Source organism: Marmota monax, unplaced genomic scaffold (assembly GCF_021218885.2).
Source record: "Marmota monax isolate L192 unplaced genomic scaffold, Marmota_monax_Labrador192_F-V1.1 WCK01_AAM20220418_F8-fsc00207, whole genome shotgun sequence".
NCBI classification, from domain to species: Eukaryota; Metazoa; Chordata; class Mammalia; order Rodentia; family Sciuridae; genus Marmota; species Marmota monax.
This window is the reverse complement of record NW_026692713.1, coordinates 331,267-349,896: the sequence shown is the minus strand read 5'-3', so window position 1 is coordinate 349,896 and position 18,630 is coordinate 331,267. Positions and strand designations below refer to the sequence as shown.

The 18,630-nt window shown below is 44.8% G+C and overlaps 1 protein-coding gene across 4 annotated transcripts; it reads right to left on the bottom strand.

The window, feature by feature from the left end:
• Window positions 1-6,370: 6,370 nt before the first annotated feature.
• Znf488 (zinc finger protein 488) lies at window positions 6,371-18,605 on the bottom strand. Of its 4 annotated transcripts, none has more exons than XM_058579988.1 (3): window positions 18,452-18,603; window positions 10,492-11,613; window positions 6,371-10,229 (listed from the first exon to the last, which is right to left on the bottom strand). In XM_058579988.1, the coding sequence occupies exon 3, from the start codon at window positions 10,066-10,068 to the stop codon at window positions 9,112-9,114; it is 957 nt and encodes a 318-aa protein (XP_058435971.1). In that variant the 5' UTR covers window positions 10,069-10,229; window positions 10,492-11,613; window positions 18,452-18,603; the 3' UTR covers window positions 6,371-9,111. The 4 variants fall into 4 exon arrangements, with proteins under 4 accessions (XP_058435971.1, XP_058435970.1, XP_058435973.1 ...); XM_058579987.1 differs by lacking the exon at window positions 18,452-18,603 and adding an exon at window positions 16,305-17,886; XM_058579990.1 differs by lacking the exon at window positions 10,492-11,613 and having other exon boundaries at window positions 18,452-18,605.
• Window positions 18,606-18,630: the final 25 nt, after the last annotated feature.

Sequence of the window (18,630 nt, the reverse complement as noted above, 5' to 3'; positions counted from 1 at the left end):
TTATTCTGGAGCAAGTGATGGGGAAATCTGGGTAGCTAGAGACCCATGGGCAAGTGCTCTTGGTCAGGAGTTAGCCTTGCCTGTACCATCAGGGAAAAAGTGACTTTAACCTTCAAGTGATTGCTGGAAATTTGACCTAATCCCCTAGCCTCTTGCTGGATAACAAATGTGGGGGGCAACAACGCCATGTTCTGTCCTTAGCAAGGACAGCAGCAACATCCTCAATAGGCAGCTCCTGGTTGTGGCTTCAATTGTGACCCTGGCTGAGTAGTTCATTTTCCCTGCTACCACAGATGGGGATAGTCCAGGATCTTTACAGAAATCCCTTTCAGCTTCCATCACCTGAAGACTTTGTTTTGTTCAAATAACACAGTCTAGAGCAGCTGGATTAATGATGGGACCTGAACCAACAACTGTCTGGCCACAAAGATCCTGCTGTTGCTACCTAACATCATGAATAGGAGGCCTTGGGCCTGGTCTGCAAGGGGAATTGAGGGAGAGAGAAGCTAAAAGTGTTCTACAGAATAAAGTAAAAGGTCAGCCTCCCTGCACACAAACCTTCTCACATTGCTTCCTCCTTGGCCAGAGAAGACTAGGGAAAAAGAAGAAAATCTCATCAAATGTCTCTGCTGCTGGCTGACTCAAGTGACCAATAGCTGCCCAGCAGTCTGCCATCCCCTCTCCCTTGTCAAGAGTCCTGGCTTGATGCCTAACCCCCACCTCCCAGCCTCCTGCCCAATCTCAAGGCAACCAGGGGCTGGCTCTCACAGGAAGGCATTGTTCTGTGGTGCAGACTCCTACTGGAGGTCAGATTTATCTGTCTCTGGCAGATCTTGTGAAAAGGTAGGTCAGTCAAGATGCAGCAGGATTAGCCGGAGCAGCTCCCTTGGCCTAGCATCCAGGGGTGCTGGTGTACCTCCCAGGAGTCCATTTGGCCCTGCTGTGTATGACTAATGGATTATAAAGGCCTTCATGGGACTCAAAGCTAGCTTTATGGGGCAAGATAGGCCTTCTTTACTTTTCTCAATCAAAGCCCCAGGCCACACTCCAAGTAGCCAAACTTCAGGTTCAGTAGGTGGAGAAAGGAATACAGGGCATACTGGCCCCTCCTCCAGCTCTTCTGCCCCCTCCTCAGCGTAGATCCCGAGGATGCCAAGCCAGCCATAAGGGCAAGTAGTGGAGGCAGAGCAAGAAGTTCCAGAGATGATCCTGGGGACCAGATATAAGCCACAGAGATGGGGAGTGGGCATGGTCTTCTCAAGGGTATATCTGTTCCTTGGCCACACTGGGCCAGGGTAACAGGGTGAATGGCCCTGCTCTGGGTGCTGGAGACCCATGGGCAACTGCTCTTGGTCAGGAGTTAGCCATGCCTGTACCATCAGGGAAAAGGTGACCTTGACTTTCAAGTGATTGCTACATATTTGGCCTAACCTCCCTATTGCAGAAGAGGCCAGGGATCAGTGTAGCCATGTGTTCCATCCAGAAAGGAAAATGAAGGAGACACCTGGGAGACCTCCATAGGGCCCCTGTCTTCAGGCTGGGTAGGAGCCTAAGAGGAGAGGCCCCAGCACACACCCATCTCACTCACCCTCCTTTTCCTGTGTCCCTGTGTCTGTCCCTGATACAAACAAGATCACCAAATGTCAACACACAATAGACGGCCACTTGTGTGTCAGCAAGTGCCCTGGCTACCCATGAAGTTAGATTGCAGTCAAAAGAAAGTGATAGGTCAAAATCCTACTCCAAGTTCCCACAAGAGGGCACCATCTCCCATCTCCTGGTTCTGTGGGATTTAACTGCCACCTGGCTAAGGACTGTCTACCTCTTGCTTTGCTAACCCAGGTGGCTAAACGAAAATAGCTTCCTAATCCAAGCAGCTTAGAATGGCAAGGGGATCAGAGGCCAGGGGCCTCCTACCTAAGGCCCCACAAAAACACAAGAGGAACAGGAGAGAAAATCTAAATTTAAAGACTCCCTCTTCTCCACACTATACCAACTGCCTCTCCAATCCCCACTCAAAATTGGTCTTCCAAAATTCTCTCCTAGGAGGTGTCCCAAGCCAAAGCATGTTGGAGAACAACTTGTTTTTAAACTAAAAGATAATTTTTATGACTTTCAGATCTCATATGCTATGTGCTCTTTAGACTTACCACATGACTTCTAAAACCAACAAATGAACAAACAAGATCACCAAATGTCAGGTGTGTGAAACCTGTAAGACACAGCCTACAGATACACTGCTACCTCCAGGGAGAACCACCTCTTCCCCAGGGGATGAAGGACATAGGATTGGTCCAGAGCTCCTCTTGCTGTCTTTTACTCTAAGTAAATGTTTTCTGCCTGTGCTCCCAGGAATAGGGGTCATGGTGAGGTTAGGAGGGCTTATTTAATAGCTGAGAGCATAACAGAGTCAGGGTCACTAGCTGATGGCTCCTGCCCCCTCCCTATCACTACCACCACTGACGTCAATGAGTCCCTGCCATTTTTGCTCTCCATCAGTGTTTTAAAAAGTCAGTTGAGCCAAGTGACAACTACTTTTCCTGATTTCCAGCCTTTCATGAGACTTGGGATAGCCTGGATCTAAGGACTCTTCACCTAACACACATGAGCCCCATAATCCAAGACCCCTCTTCCCAACCCAATTGTCACTCCAAAGCCCAGGCATCTTCATCTAATCCATTGATTTAATCGTCTAGTCATGTGCATTTAGGATCCTTGGTCTAAAGATTCAGGAATTGGCAATAGATTGAAATTTAAGATCTGTTTTAGTCAGCTTTTTTTTGCTGCTATGACTAAAAGACCTGACTAGAATAATTGTGGAGGAGGAAAAGTTTATTTGGGGGCCCATATTTTCAGAGATCTCAGTCCATAGATAGCCAGCTACATTCCTCAGAGATTGAGGTGATAACCTGCCTCCAATGCGCCACTTCCTCCAGCCACACCCTACCTGCCTTCAGTTACCACTCAGTTAATCCTGTCAGGGGTTTAATTCACTGATTGGGTTAAGGTTCTCATAAACCCAATCATTTCTCCTCTAAACCTTCTTGCGTGAGCTTTTGGGGGACACCTCACATCCAAACAATAACATTCATGACCATCTCACAATACAAAATACATTTTGTTCATTTCCAAGAGTCCCCATTTCAAGATTGCCCAAAAGTTTACGGTCAATGCCTGAGACTCAGGTCAAGCTTGTGCCATGAGCTCATGTAAAAATAAAAATTCACAAGTATCCAACAAAGGCACAAAGTAAACATTTCCATTCAGAAAAATAGGGGCATAAAAAGAAGGAATGGGACCAAAGCAAGACCAAAATCCAGCTTGGCAAACAAGTCCTATAGCTCCCTGTTCAGCAACTGGGGAACATGGCATGGTGATGTTCTGTCTAAAGGGCTTGTGTAGTTCTGCCCCTGTTGATTGTAGCCCACGTGGCCTTCCTGTTGGCTTTTCTCAGATGGATTCCTGCAGACTTCCTCAGCGGAACTTCCACAGTACTACCGTCTAGTGGTTCCCATCTAGTGGTGCCTGGGTTTGTTGTCTCTTAGCAAATAATTGGAGAACAGAAAACAGTATAGCAAACAAGAAGAAGGTTTACTGTAAGGTGACAGAGATACAGACATAGACTTCTTGGAAGAGAAGGGGCCCAGAGCTGGGAATCCAATGGGGGGGAGTTTGGTCTGTTCTTTTTCTGGGCTCTGGGATTTCCACCTTTCCTTATTTCCTCCCCTCTCCATGCACTCCTCACTATCACTGATCCTTGCCCCCTCCATCCACACATCTGTTTTAGTTTTTCTATTGAATCTCTGACTTAGGACCATGAGTATGGAAGTGTCTGTCTGATTGGGTCCCCCACTTATGTCCACAAGCACTTTTGTCAAGCAGGAAGTTGACCCCATCAGAAGACCCTCTCCATGCTCCTTTGTTCTGGCCCTGCTCCTGACCTCCTCACTTACCATCTTGCTCTGGCTGCCTGAGCCCTTCTATAGCTCCCTCACTGGCATTTCTTAATCTTGGGGGTCTCCACTGTAGTTTTGACTTCCTCCTCACATCTTCATGCCCTGCTCACTCAGGGGCTACCCATAGGGACTCTGACCCTGCTGCATTTTGTCTGGCCTTCCAGGTCTTCGTTTGAAATCTTGGTGGAAGCCTCCATGACCCCCTAACTATAGCATCCTGCATTCCTGCAGAACCAGCACCACATGCTTGAACCAAGGCAGTAGCCAAGCCTCCAGGAATGCTGGCAGCAGGAGCCTTTGAAGGCCTTGGTGGCTGGGCATGTTGAAAAGACTTCCTAGGTCACCCGGTGAAAGCAGGGGACCCCACTGTTCTCTTCTCAAGAGAATTTTTACTTTTACTTCTTTGAGTCTGAGATGGTCTTGCCATTTTGTGAGATGCTCCCAAGCCATCTTATAGTTTCAGGGCAAAGTCTTTAGCATTTCTTTAGTGGCATAATGTCTTTAATAACTTAAACGTCCTTAGCCTCAGTTTTACTCCCACCTTTCAAGTCCAAGTTTTTCAAATCTTTCTGCTCCTGAATGTCATATAAACTTGGCTAAAAGCCACCATAAGTATCTCAAGACATAGACAAAATGCAGACAACTTCTGAGCTAGAACATAACATAATGGTCTCTAATCCAGTTTCCAATAGGATCCTCCTTCTCTAAACCCTCTTGAACCCTGTCTTCACTGTCCACAGTCCTATTTGCATTCTGGTCTTCTGAGATCCCACCAGAATCAGCCATCAAGCTCTGCTTACAATAACCTAAAACATTGCTTGCTAGAGATCTCAAAATTCCTCCCACCAATCCCAAAATGCTTCAAAATCTTCTGAAACACATAGTCAGGTTAGTTACAGCAATGACCTCACTTCTCAATATTAATTTCTGTATTAGTCAGCTTTCACTGATGTGACCAAAAGATCTGGACCAGAACAATTGTAGAGCAGGAAAAGTTTATTTGGGGGCTCATAGTTTCAGAGGTCTCATTCATAGGTAGCTGGCTGCATTACTCAGGGGTCAATGTGAAGATGAACATCATGGTGGAGAAGTGTGGCAGAGGAAAGTAGCTTACATGATCATCATAAAGCAGAGAGAGAGAGAGAGAGAGAGAGACTCCAGATAAAAAATATATACCCAAAAGGCATACTCTTAATGCCCACCTCCTTTAGCCACACCCTACCTGCCTTCAGTAACCACTTAGTTAATCCTGTCACAGGATTAATTCACTGATTGGGTTAAGTCTCTCATAACCCAATCATTTCTCCTTTAAACCTTCTTATGTTAGCTTTTCGGGGACACTTCACATTCAAACTGCAAAAAGACCCCAGGGTTGTGATGATTTTACTTCTCTCTAAAATAAAAACAAAAATTAACCCTCATCTTGGTTAAAAAACTGAAAACTAAATTGCATCTGAATTCATATTGCTTTATTTTAGCTCCATTTTTTAATTTTGAGAACTTTAATTGAATGTTACTGTTAGGAGTTGATTTATTAGGACATAATTTACCATTTTTCCAATTGTTTTCCCTCCTTGGTTCCAAGAAGTTAGTCAAACCTTTCTGTTTGTCAACTCAGTGGCTTCTACGTTACATGCCTATCCACAACTCTGCCAGAAAACCACGGTATGTCAGCTCCTCATTACTGTAATAAAATACCTGAAGCAATTAACTTATAAAGAGAAAGCGTTTATTTATTTATCTCATAATTTGTATGTTCCAATCCAAGATTGGGCAACCCTATTGACTTGGCCCTCTGATAAGTATGGCAGATGGTAACAGCAGAAGCACATGTTGGAGCAAGTCTCATGACATCAACAGGAAGCAGAAAGAGAAAGAGGAAAGAAGGAAGAGACTGAGTGATCAGGGGTTCCCACAATCCCTTTGAGGGGCACTCAACATCCTAAGGATCTCTTGTTAAGTCTCTTAAATGTCCAAAGCACTTCCTAATACTGCCACACTTGGGACAAAAGTTTTACTTGTGAACTTTTGGGGGATACTCATATAAAATATAGCAGCTACCACAGCCCTAAATCCTCAGAGTAGTGGAAGATAGAAGGCAAACAAGCTTGGAGGATAGAGACAAAGATGGCCAAGTAGCATAGGGACACGTTGGGATGCCAAGAGAGAGGGCAGTGCTTCATATGATGTCACCAAACTTCTGACCTTGAGAGATAGGAAAAATTTGATAATGCTGGGATGCATATTCTACCAGTACCACAGGATAGGGGTGCCCAGCCAGCTATAAACAATTTAAGGAATGTGAAAAATCTTACCCCAGAATTGAAGAGTAAAATTCATATCTGCTTTTGTGATGTGTGTAGCAACATCACCTACCAACTCTTAGTTAGGGTGTGGAATATGGCTACCTAGTGTGCTTGGGCTGCTGTAACAAAAACAACATAGACCAAGTGGCTTATAAATTAGAAAAGGAATTTATTGCTCACAATTCTGGAAGCTGGAAGGTCTAATATCAAGGTGCCAGCAGACTCAGTGTCTGATGAGGGTCCAGTTCCTGGTTCATAGGTGGCTCTTTCTGGCTGTGTCCTCATGGAGTACTGGGCCGCTGGTGTTCTGAGGTCTCTTTTATAAGGACACTAATTCCAACCTCCCAAAGGCTCTGCCTCTTCATACTGTCACCTTGGGGGTTAGGGTCTTAACATGAATTTGGGGGGCATGGATATTCAGACCACAGCAGTGACTGAGAGAGCTTAGGCAGACCATGAGTCCAAGTGGCTTCACTCCCATCGGCATAGGAGACTGGAAGGAAGAGGTGACAGAGGATCTCACCTCCAAAAGGACTCTGGGAAACCAGTCTGGTGACACTTAAGAACTGTCACATTAATCAACTATAAGTTGTCGCCTCTATAAATCATCTTTGTTGATTTGAATGGCTGAAAAGCAACTTGTATGTACATGAATTTTTACCAAGACTAACTCCATCTTAAAAGTTTATTTTTAATAACATTAGTTCTATCTTTAAAAGGAGAGTCGGTGGAAGATGTTTTGTTGTGTTGCTTCATAACTGTACAGCTTCTCAAAATGCCTCCCTTGCTTGTGAATAGTGGAGTCACAATTACATTAATAATCATTACATTTGAGGTCACTTTATTCATTGCATTCAAGTTACCACCTGGTATAGCAGAAGTTCCTTGTGGAGTTGGGGTGGGCAGGCAGGGATGACCTACAGGTGTAGATACCTCAGAGTTATAACCTTGACCTCTCCACCACTTAATTGCCCTGAAATACTGAGCATATCAGTTCATGTTGTGGACCCCAAAGTCCACTGCTACAAAATAAGGAGAAGACTATAAATCTAAAGTCCTTTTCAATTCCAAGTGTCTACTGCATTTTGGGATGGGACATTTTCCTCTGTCAAGTGGATTTTACAGAAATCATGGGTCAGACCAATAAGCCAGAAAAAGACAAGCGTGCACACCATTTGACAGATACCAAAACCCTCCTGCAAAACCAATTTGATATTTGGCAGGGGGTGAGGCCAGAACAAGTATTTCTTTCATTCATTTGTGCATTCTTTCATTCACTCATCCAACAAATGTCTTTTGAATACCCACTGTGTGCCTACATTGTTCTAGACAATGGGAATGCAACAGTGAACAAGACAGAAAAAAAAAAAAAAGGTCAGTCCTTTCATACCAATGACAGAAGCCACAATAAACAAGATAAATCAGTATACTACTTAGTATTCAAGATAGTGGAAAATGCTCAAAAGAAGGTCAATGAGAGGGTGGGGGGAATGTGTAGCAAGGTTAATTTTAAATTTGAGGCAAGGAATCTAGGCTTAACCCTAAGTTCTGATTACTGAATCACCCACAATCCCATGGGACCATGCTGGGCTGAGCAGACCTGTGGCGGACTGGAAAGGACAGAAGCTCAGACTCAGGGATCTTGGGTCTTATCTACACTGCTACTCCACAGCAGTGGTCTTAGGAAAGCCTCAAACCCTTTTGAGCTTAGTTTCTTTCTCCAGTAAGATGGACATTCAGTATCCACATCTTGCACTGTTTTGGGGATGACATGGTAGAAGGATGCCAAGTATCTAGTATGCATCTCACCCTGAGCCCCTGAGTTCCTCTTTCCTGCTCTACCTGGGGCAGCAGGGAAGGGCGGCTCCTGCAGCATCAGCCCCCTTCTGCACATGAGATGTACTTTATTTTTCCCTTTTCCCATACTCACAGTGTGAAGACCCACAGTGCGGGTGGTAGATTGAACTACTACTGGCCCTCATTCTTCACCTCCTGTGGAGGGAAGTCCATCCATTTCCTTGTTGCAGCTTTATTGTGTATTTTTCCAGTCCTCCACTTTGGATCTGGCCATGTGACTTGCATTGTTCAGGGGAAGTAAGCAGGCAAATGCTTGAGAGGTGTCTCTGCATCTAGACTTGCACTCTCATACTCTTGGCATCACTATGAGAGAGGTTAGTTCTGGGCAGCCCATCTGCCCTAGAAGAAAAAAAAAGCATGGACTTGAATTGATCCTGAGACCTAGAGCCATGCCCAGCCGAGCCTGCCTTACCCTGGTCTCCCTATTGACACACGGCTGAGAAGTAGATGCCTGTGCTAGTGTGGCCCTGAGATTTAATTGATAACAAAGCTGATTAGTGCAGACAGTGAGCATAACCTCATGTACTAGGTGCCCAGTCTGCCAGACAATGAGGAGACTGCTGTTTACACCTTCCTTGTGACTCTGACAACATCCATAAGACAAAGGGCTTATTGCTTCCATTTTATAGATGAGAAAACCGAGGCTCAGCAGATTGAAGGAACATGGCTAAGGTGTCAGCTCACAGATGATAGAGTCCAGATTGAATGCACATTTGCCTGACTGCAAAGCTGATGTGTGCACCAAACATGTTTCCATGCAGATAAACAGGCAGAACCAGAAGCAGCCCACTCCCTGTGCCAATGGTCCCATCAGCCCGTATGAGCAAAGTGCATCCTTTTATTTCATGACTTCATTTCTTGCAAGATACATCACAAGTTCTGGTCTGTTTTTTCCAAATTACAACAGAGCTGCAGTATTGTGATGGCCTTGAGGCAGGCCAGGGAGCTTCCTCTGTCTCATCACTGAGTTAGGTTTGCTCCTCTGCCACCTGTTAACTGTGAGAAGTCATGTGCCTGGAGAGATGGTGGCGCTCCCGAAAATACTCACGGCAAACAGGGCAGATGAGGGCCTCTTCCCTGCGCTTCTTAGAATGTGGGTCAGGTCCCACATGCTCCTTTTTGTGGTGGGATCGCATATGGAAGACCAGGTCAGAGGTCAGGCGAAAGGAGAGGCTGCACTTGGCACACCAGTTCTGGGTGGAGAAGCCCAGGGAGGTGATTGTGGGTGGCAGGAGGGCCCGTGAGGCTGTAGAAGATGTGGGTACCTGGGCCTGGGTATGCTCCAGCCACAGCACAGGGGCACCCTGGAAAGTGCTGTAGAGCAGAGCATTCTGTGACAATGTGTGCAAGTTCCAGAAATCACCAACCACAAGCTTGGAAGTTGACATTCGACCCCAACAAGGGATATCTAGAGTACTGAAAAATCCTGAGAGCTCCATTAGGGAGTCTGCAGATTCACCTGTTGGGAAGATGGAGGTTGGCCCAGGCCTCTCTGCTCGGCGCTTGGTGGGTTTGCTGAAGGCGCTCCTCTGCTCACCTCGGGTTGTGCCAGGCCACACAGAGGAGACTGTGTTGCCCACTGGGGCCCTGGGAACATCTTGGCTATGCTGCTGAGGGTCGGGATGGGCTGAAGCATCTTTGTGCTCCTTCTCTTGGTCACCCCCTAGTCTCTCATGGAGCTGTGGCATGTCCATGAAAGCACTCTGCCTCTCTTCCCCATGTGCCTTCCTGGGCAGTGGCTTGCCCAGTCTGGGTTTGTCTGGTACTGTTGGCACAGCCAACTCAGCACTACCCACAACCAGGCCACCAGTGCTTGTGGCAGTAATGGAGCCCAGGTGGTTTGTTTTCTCAAGCAGCACCTGCTTGTGACCCAAACTCTGCTCAGGATCACTAATCCCCCATCTGTTTTCAGCTGAAGTGCTCAGAGGAGCCTCTTTCCCAGCAGCCATGATGATCAGCAGGGGCTGGGCAGGCTGGGCAAGGTGGACACTCCAGCAGCCATCAGTCTTCAGGGCTTTGGGGTTTTGAAGGCCTGGTCTTCCCAGAAGGAGTCAGGAGATTGGAGAATTGCCAGTGATGAGTAGGCCAAACACACTCAGCCCCCGGGGCTCTACGAGAGAGGAAGCAACAGGAAGTGAGACTGGCAGTGGTCATTCACCACATTATGCAGGCTGATGGCAGACAAGCCACCTGATTCCTGGGACCCCCACCACTGTTTATGAAATGGGAGAAGTGGCCATACCACCCCTGAGGATAGGATAGGATAGAATAGGAGAAGGGAGGGGAGGGGAGGGGAGGGGAGGGGAGGGGAGGAGAGGGGAGGAGAGGAGAGGAGAGGAGGAACTCCGATGATCTCAGGCTCCAGAGCTCACCATTCAGCAGCAGCTGGAAAGCACCCAGAACAGAACAGCAGACTCCTGGCATAAACGGCTACTGGTAATTGACCACAGGAAGGCTGATAATTGGAGAGGCTCTAGGTAAAGGGAAGGGAGCCTGCTCTAGAGGCAGAAGCTCCAGGGTTTTCTGGATCCTCTATCAACAAACAAACCCAGCATGAGGAAGCTGCATACCATCAGGTCCTATTCCAAACCCAGCTCCCTCAACTCTGAATGTCAAGGGCCCAGGGGAGGCCACAGCATCAGAAGGTCACAGCATTGGAGGACTGTGGACCTCGGAGTTCTTGTTCCTCACTCCATCCCTTTCTCTGCCTGCTCTAACTTTGACCCTCTATTCCTCAGGCTGCCAGCTGGGTCTGTTTATCTTGCTTCACAGTCTGCCAGGCAAGGTGCCCCTTGTCCACCTCACAGACCCTTCCTGCTTCTGGTTGGCTTCCTTAAATTTTCTCTGAACCAGTTTCTTATTAGATCACATGTCTCTACTACTTCCCCCATTCTCGTCCTAGCACTATGTGAATAGGTGGTATCCATGATCACCCGAACAGTGGCTGCCTCTCAGTTCTATGTGTTCTTGCCCAGTCAAGCTCCCTAGAATGATTGAAATGCCTCTCCTCTTCTGCAGCACCTAATCATGCCTTCACAGGACAGGTACTCAGGAAACTTTTGCTGAATGAATAAATGAAGTGACAGGGAATGGGTTTAGCAGACGTTAAAAGTTTACTTTGTCCTCACAAAGGGTGTGCTCCACAGTTCAGGCAAAGGCAGAAGTCACTATTGGCAGCATAAAGACTTCCTTTACTTTCCATGTCTGACGTAAGATCAAAAGATGAGGTCCCACGAAGGGTGTTTAGCTCTGTCCCATTCCCTCATCTCTTGTTGCCCTTGGTCCTGTACCTCCAGTGAGAACCTGTCCAGTAGCAGCCAGTGTCAGCTAATTGATGTGACTGGAAAAAATGCTGAATCGCCTTTGGGTGTTGAGAGTGACTGTGAGGGTGAGGGCCACAGAAATTGCTCAGCCTGAAAGCAACCTTTCTTCAGGTGCTTGATTGTTCACACTCTGACCAGAGCTAAATGAAGGAGACGAGGGGTCAGAGCTGCCTAAGGAGAGAATAAAACAAAGATGTTCACTGCAATATTATTCATAATGGCAAAAAACAACAACCAAATAAATGCCTGATTACAAAGACATGGTCAATAAATTATGATGTACAAACACGATGAAACACGCTACTTTGGAAAGTGACATTTTCTAGTCTTATGATTTAATGATAAAGAAAAAACAGGACCAAAGATTGTATATTTGGTGCAATCTAGTCTGTGCAAAAAAAAACAAAAACAAAAACAAAAAACAAAAAACAAAAACAAAAACAAAGGAGGAAAAACTCCTAGAAGGAAATAATAAGAAATAGTATACAGAATAACTACAAGTTTTATTTTTTATTGATTCATTATTTTATTCATTCACTGAGAGCCTCCTGAATACTGGCTTGTACTAGGGGCTGCGGTGACAGTGGTGACAAGGAAGCTGTGTTGGTTAGAGAGGACGGAGACCAGTGCCCAGGGAAGGGGTGGGAGAAGAGGGGAGGGAAGCCAGAATAAAGTGGACCAGACTGTTTTTATAAATAAATGATTCATTTTAAAACTATGACTGTAAAACTACACATTTTTTACTAAAAAGAAACGTACTATAATGTTAAGAACTAAAAAAACACATTTGTGGTATTTCTGCCAACAACAGAACATATGTACAAAGTGGTTCTATGAGATTTTGTCCCTTAGTGATGGCATGGTCATCCCAGTTGGTATAACTTCACTCTGGGATGTTCACACCAATGACAAAATCACCTGATGATGCATTTCTCAGAATGTATGCTGTCACTAAGTGAAGAATGACTGTATATTGTAGAGCAAAACAATATACGCCATGGTGATCTTAGTATAAAGATGCTTTAGTCAGCTTTTTGTTGCTGTGACTAAAATATCTGACATAAACAACTTAAACAAGAAAAAGTTTATTTTGGCATATGGTTTCTGAGGATTCAGTCCATGATCAGCTGACTCCATTGTTTTGGGCCTGAGGTGAGTCAGGACACTATGACGGATGAGTGTGGTGGATGAAAGCTGCTCAGCTCATGGAATTCCTGGAAGCAGAGGGAGAGGAAGAAGCCAGGGACAAAGTATACTCCCTAAGGACGTGTTCCCAAGGACCCAGTCCCTTCAACCAGGTCTCACCTTCCATAGCACCCAGTACCTTCCAGTGGTCCATTTAGTTATCAGTGGATTAACAGGTCAGAGTTCTCATGATTCAATCACTCCCACAATGCCCCCACCTGTGGACATTGCTGTACTGGGGACCAAGTCTTGGACACAGGAACTGTGGGATTACATTTTCAGATCCAAATATAACAAATGAAATTTGGAGGAATTATTTTTTTTGATTTTCTAATATTTTAAAACTATGTTGGTCTCATTTTAACCTTTTGTTTTATTAAACTGTCAACCATGTTGAAGGGGGCTGTGTCCTTTCCTGCTTGTTTTGGGCCAGAATTCTATCCTGGTATATTTGCAGCCCAGAAAAGATATTTTGACTTCAAGGGAAATATTTTCCTATCTGCTCTGAAACCACCTTTGAGGTAAGCTTCCCTCCCATTCCTTATTCTCCCTTGGGAAGGAGGAGCACTCTAGAGTGCACTGGCTGGAATCTCCTGGAAGCTAAGGGACCTCAGAGCCAAGGCAGTTGGTATAGGTGGATGGCTGTATGTTGTAGCAGTTTTGGGGTCTGTTTATGCTGCCCAGAGAAATTTCACCTTAGCTAAACTGGGCCTAGGAACTGAACAGGCATCCAATCCTTGGAACCACAGAAACAAAAGGAGAGTTTTAGAGGAAAAAGAAAAAAAAATGCCCAAGAAATCTTTGCAAATAAAATCAGAGGTCAGAGGCCTGGGAAAGCCCCCTTCTTAGAACAGACCAGATAAAGAAAAAAAATACCAAAGATATCAGGAGAGTCCTACCACGTTGGCCTCTATGCCTGAACTATTCAGTGTGCCCTGAGCTCAGGAAGTGACTACCTTTTCTCAGCTCTAAAAATGGGGACACATAGTTTTGCAGAAGAACAGAATGACAGCTATCAGGATACTTCATGATATAAATATATAAGTCACCGTTTATCAGCTGCATGTGACCCATGCCAGAGGCTTAATGCACTTGATTTCATTTAATTTTCACAGCAACCACATGAAGGAGGTTGCATGTCTCAATTCAAGTGCCTTTATCTCCAACCTGCCACATTCCATCTCACAAAAACCCATCATGGTGTTCCAGCTTTTCAGACCTTGTAGATCTAGACACCTGCAAGAACTGGTTTAGGTATCCTGCAACTTCATGCTTAATTGATTCCACCCTCCAAATCTTCAGAAGAGGAAGGAAGAAAAGGAGGATGAGGAAGAAAAGAAGGATATGAATCTATAATAATAAATAGAAAGCGAAAAGAAAAGATCCATCTTTGGATTTTGTCCACATCTCCCTGATGCCTAACACCTGTCAGATGAACACTGCAGATGTGAGATCTCATCTCCAGATCATGCTATATCTTAGCCAGAGGGTTCTTTGGGCCAGGAGCCTTGCCAACTCACAAAGTGTTTAGTGCTTATTTGCTCTTCTTTCCTGTGGATATGTGCCACTATATCCTATGCACCTGCAAGATCATTCTCTGTCCAGATGTTCCCTAGGCAGAATAGAGCTGCTCCTTCCTCTTTCTCGTCCCATACACACCAGCTGTCCTAAGCAGTGATGGATCTATGTGGTCGTTGTTCTCCGTGTCCTCAGCCTAATATGAAAAGTTCCTTTGTTATTCTCATCTCTCTTCAATAGCCTCAGCTCATCTTGGGCTCTGTGCCCTTAGACTCTTTATTGGTCCTTGTCACTCCATCATTGAGCGTGTCCTAAGAAAGGACTCTTCTTTGCATCCTTGGTTCTTTTCACTCTGACTCCAACAAGACTTCCCTCTGAATTGTACAGATATCATTCAGAACCACCCTATGTTCTTCATATTTGAAAGACTCATTGAATTCCAAGGCTCCCCAACCACTTTCAGAGTGCTTAGAACATGGGATCAAGAAGTGATGTTCTTGGACACTTTCTGACACTGAGCTCCCCAAGTTTGCAGGGGTGGGTATCTTTCCATGCCTGTTCTTTCCTACCATGGTGAATACTTGCTTCTAAAGCTCCCAATCCTCCTAGGCATCCAACCATTGTGCTCCTACTGATACATGCTGCAAAAGGTGCATTATGGTGAATAAAGACTCGCCCAGCCCACAGTGGGGAAAGCATGTGCTTGTTACCCAGCTCTGGATAGACTATTTTAACATTTGGGAAGCTCTGGCCACATTCTTTCACATGACCTTGCTATCTATGCCTTAGCTGGGAGTTCTAACTAACTGTTAAGCTCTATATCCACAGAGATCAAATGCATGGGCTCTAGGGCCAGAAGGCCTGGACTCCAATCAGGCTCTAGCCTGTGACCTTAGCAGGGTGCTCATCTTCTCAATGCCTTTGTTTCCTCACCTGTAAAAAGGATCACCTTGGTGCCCACTTCACTGAATTGTTGTAAAGACTAGATGGATCAATATATTTAAAGTTCTAAAGAGCTTGGTTCAACACACAGTATGGAGATATGTTATGATTCCATTGAATAACAGAAATGTGGCTGTGATGTGACAAAAGTTAAAGTCATTTCATGGCCACATTCCTATTTCTTTCAGTTCTCAAGGTCTAGTATACAACGGTGTTTAAAGAATGGCCAAATGGCCTGCACATTCTTCTCCTTCCCCTTGATAAACAATTGAATAGCCTTGTTTGCCTGAAATTTGTAAAGGTACTCTCCTGCTCATATCAACTGGCCAACCCTAAGTGCTCTCAGCTCAAGCATGAAAAACAGGCCCGATTTAGTGACATCATGTATACTTCCAGGCTCCTCTTTGTTGAGTCTGCTTTTCTCTTTAGCTAAAAGAAACAATAGCAGATAAATCTTCTGTGCTTCTAATCCTTTGGTGTCTCTAGTCTCTGGAGAGACTTCTCAGACCCTTTTGGAAGATTCCAGAGGATAGGTAGGCATAAAATTCTTCTGCATAGGGACTGTGAGTTCATGGGTTTTACTAAGAAGGCAATATGCATGTGTCTTGTGCCGCAGATTTTGTGCCCAGCCAGACTGCGGCAGTCTTGGCATCTCCCTGGCCTTGGTACCCTGAGAAAATTAAAAATAAAGAGTTGTTCCAGCTTTTCTGGTATTGGCTGGTGGTGCCAGAGTTGGAGAGAAGAGGGCTTCCAGCCCAGCCCCCAGAGATCCCACATTCAGGTATGGATGGACCACTCTAAGAAGCAATGCCTGCTGGGCTCAAGCAAAGCCAAGTGCAGGATTGTCAGGATACAGCCAGTCCCAGGTCCACAGTGAGGATGGACTTGGTGCCAACACAACTTGGTCATGTGGACCCACATAAGAGTACATGTGATCTCATCACCCACTCAAGTGCCCAAGAGTTTGCAGAAGTAGAGCTAATGAAAACAGAGGATAAAGACAGTGCTTCAAAGAGGGCACTGCTCTGTGAGTGTTTCAAATATGAAATAGTGTTTCAAAGATGGCCAGAAACTAACATAAGATGCAGCATTCTAACAAACATCACCGACTGGCAAACAAGTGGGACTAGCTGGAACGACAGTGCAGATATAACAAACACCTAAGCACTCAGGTTCCAGGAGATAACTTGGGTTGCAGGCTGAGCCTGGCCACTTACTAGTTGCTGGATCTTGAACAACCAGTCTGGGCTTCAGTCTCCTTAGAAGTAAATCAGGATGGGGCCATCTTCACTTCAGGGTGTTCCTGATTGGATCAAGCAGAACTCTGCAGGAGCAGTAGCTAGAGCCCCCAAACTGGCAGCTGTGATTTGTAATACAATTAAAAAAGAAATGCAGATCCTGCTGGGGTAAAGTCCACGGGTTATACTTAGGATTGCTTGGTTAGAACCTCTCACATGCCAACAACAGCATCATCTTAGAAAGAACGACAACATTCTTACAGAGATACAGATTATTTAATAAAAGAAAATAAGCAGTGATGGATCTATGTGGTCCTTGTTTTAAAGCATTAAAGCTTAAGGCTTAGCTTTGCATTTTTTAAGCTGGTGTGATTATCTTTTTTTTTAAATATAAAGTTGTCACCTCTTTGATTTCTGAAAAAGATTCTGCTAAGCAAAGCAGACATGTGATTCTAAATCATTTAAAAAACATTTCAATCACTGCCCCCATTAGAAATTCTGATTCAGTGGAGATCACTAGTTTGGTTACTTAAAAGGCAATTGAACTCTTCAGTCCAGAGAAGTCTCCCAAATCAAAGTTTCATGCATATGCCTATGAATTTGTCAAACATTCTGTGACATAAACTGAGAAAATTCTAAGCACTCTGAAATCCTCCTCCATCCTATTTAATTTCTGCTCATTTCTGTGTGATTTTCCTATTGCCAAATTTCCAGTTCTGTGTAAAAAGAAAAGTAAAATTAGCTAAATTATCGTTAAAGATCACAATAAAGTATAATTAGAGTAAATTATTTCTAAGAAGATTTAGTTGGTAATTAACCTCTTAAAACAAACAAGGGTTCTTTTATGACATGATATATGTATGGTGTGTGTTTGAATATATAACATATATCATAAAATATTAAAAATGAAATTGTGTCTCTGAAGAAATTAAAATTTTTAGCAAGAAACAAAAAAATGGCTTCAACATCCATTACTTCTACTGTTTTCTCCAAAAATGAATCAGATTTGCTTTTTTAGATTCTTTATTTGTTATCCTTCATATTAGCATAAAATAGTGTCCCTTTGATTCTTCTATCAAATGTACATAAAAACATTAACATCAACCGCCACAATTATTGTTATAAAATGTCTAATGTCTCAATTGGCAGCATTGATGTCACTTAATGGCTTTACACCAGCAGCACTGACAAACATTTAGTTTAGAAATTTACTATTTCTTTCTTATTTCCATTCCCACCCAAAGGCTTCAAGGACACAGCCCTGGCTCCCATTGTCTTTCCACCATCCAGCTCTGAAACCCAACCCATCTTTCCCCCCAACCTGGCACTGCAAAACTTGCCCAGAAGGCAGGCAGTGGGTGACATTGTCCCCTAAATGATGCTGCAAGAATTAGCTTCCTGGTGTGCTTGCTGTCTGTGCCTATTAGTGAAGAAAACATGTCAAGAAAAGGATTTTTTCAGCGTCTTGTCCCTAAAATCAGGTATTTTCTTTCCACTCACCCTAAAGCTCAAGAGACTTGAAATTTGATAATTTATGTATTTTTCCCTTGACAGACACTAAACAAATCTTTGAAAATAATCTGTTGGAGAAAAAAAAAAAAAAAAAAAAAAATAATCTGTTGGAGAAAAAATCTGGAACTGATATGCATGCCTCTTATCCCAGCGTCCAGCAGAAGCCTGGCTGAGAATAACAGAGTAACACACCCGATAAATGGAGTAAAGTGTGCATGGATGGATGGATGGATGGATGGATGCAAGAAATGCAGCCTCAAAGTCAACATAGGATAAAATCAAAGACAGAATTCTTGTGCGAAGGAAAGAAGTGGGGAAGAGGGAGAGGGAAGGAAGTGGGGAAGAGAGAGAAAACAGAATAGGAGGGCAGGGGAAATAGCCAAGAAAGAAGAGAGAGAGAAAAAAAACTGTGAGAGAGACACAGGAAGAGACACGGAGAAGAGAAAGAAGAGAAGATGGGACCCAGAGAGAATTCGGGAGAGGAGGAGGGAGCTTACTACAGAGGTACATTGGTAAGGGAAAACCCCGCCAGGCAGTCAAAGGCAGGACTCAAGAATTATGCTCTGGGTAAAAGCAAAGACAGGGAGATGCTTCCCGCCCGCCTGTCGTCTCACCTAGTCTCTCCAGAAGCAATGGTCAGGGGTTCCAGGAGCCAGGTACCGGTCCGGGCGCTGGGTGCACGGCTCTGAACTTGGACCCGGAGCCCTCGGGATTGCAGGCCCCGCCTTCCCGGGCGGCTCTCGTCTCTGGGGCGGGACCTCTGCGTCCCTCGGCCCTCTGTGTCCCTACCCAG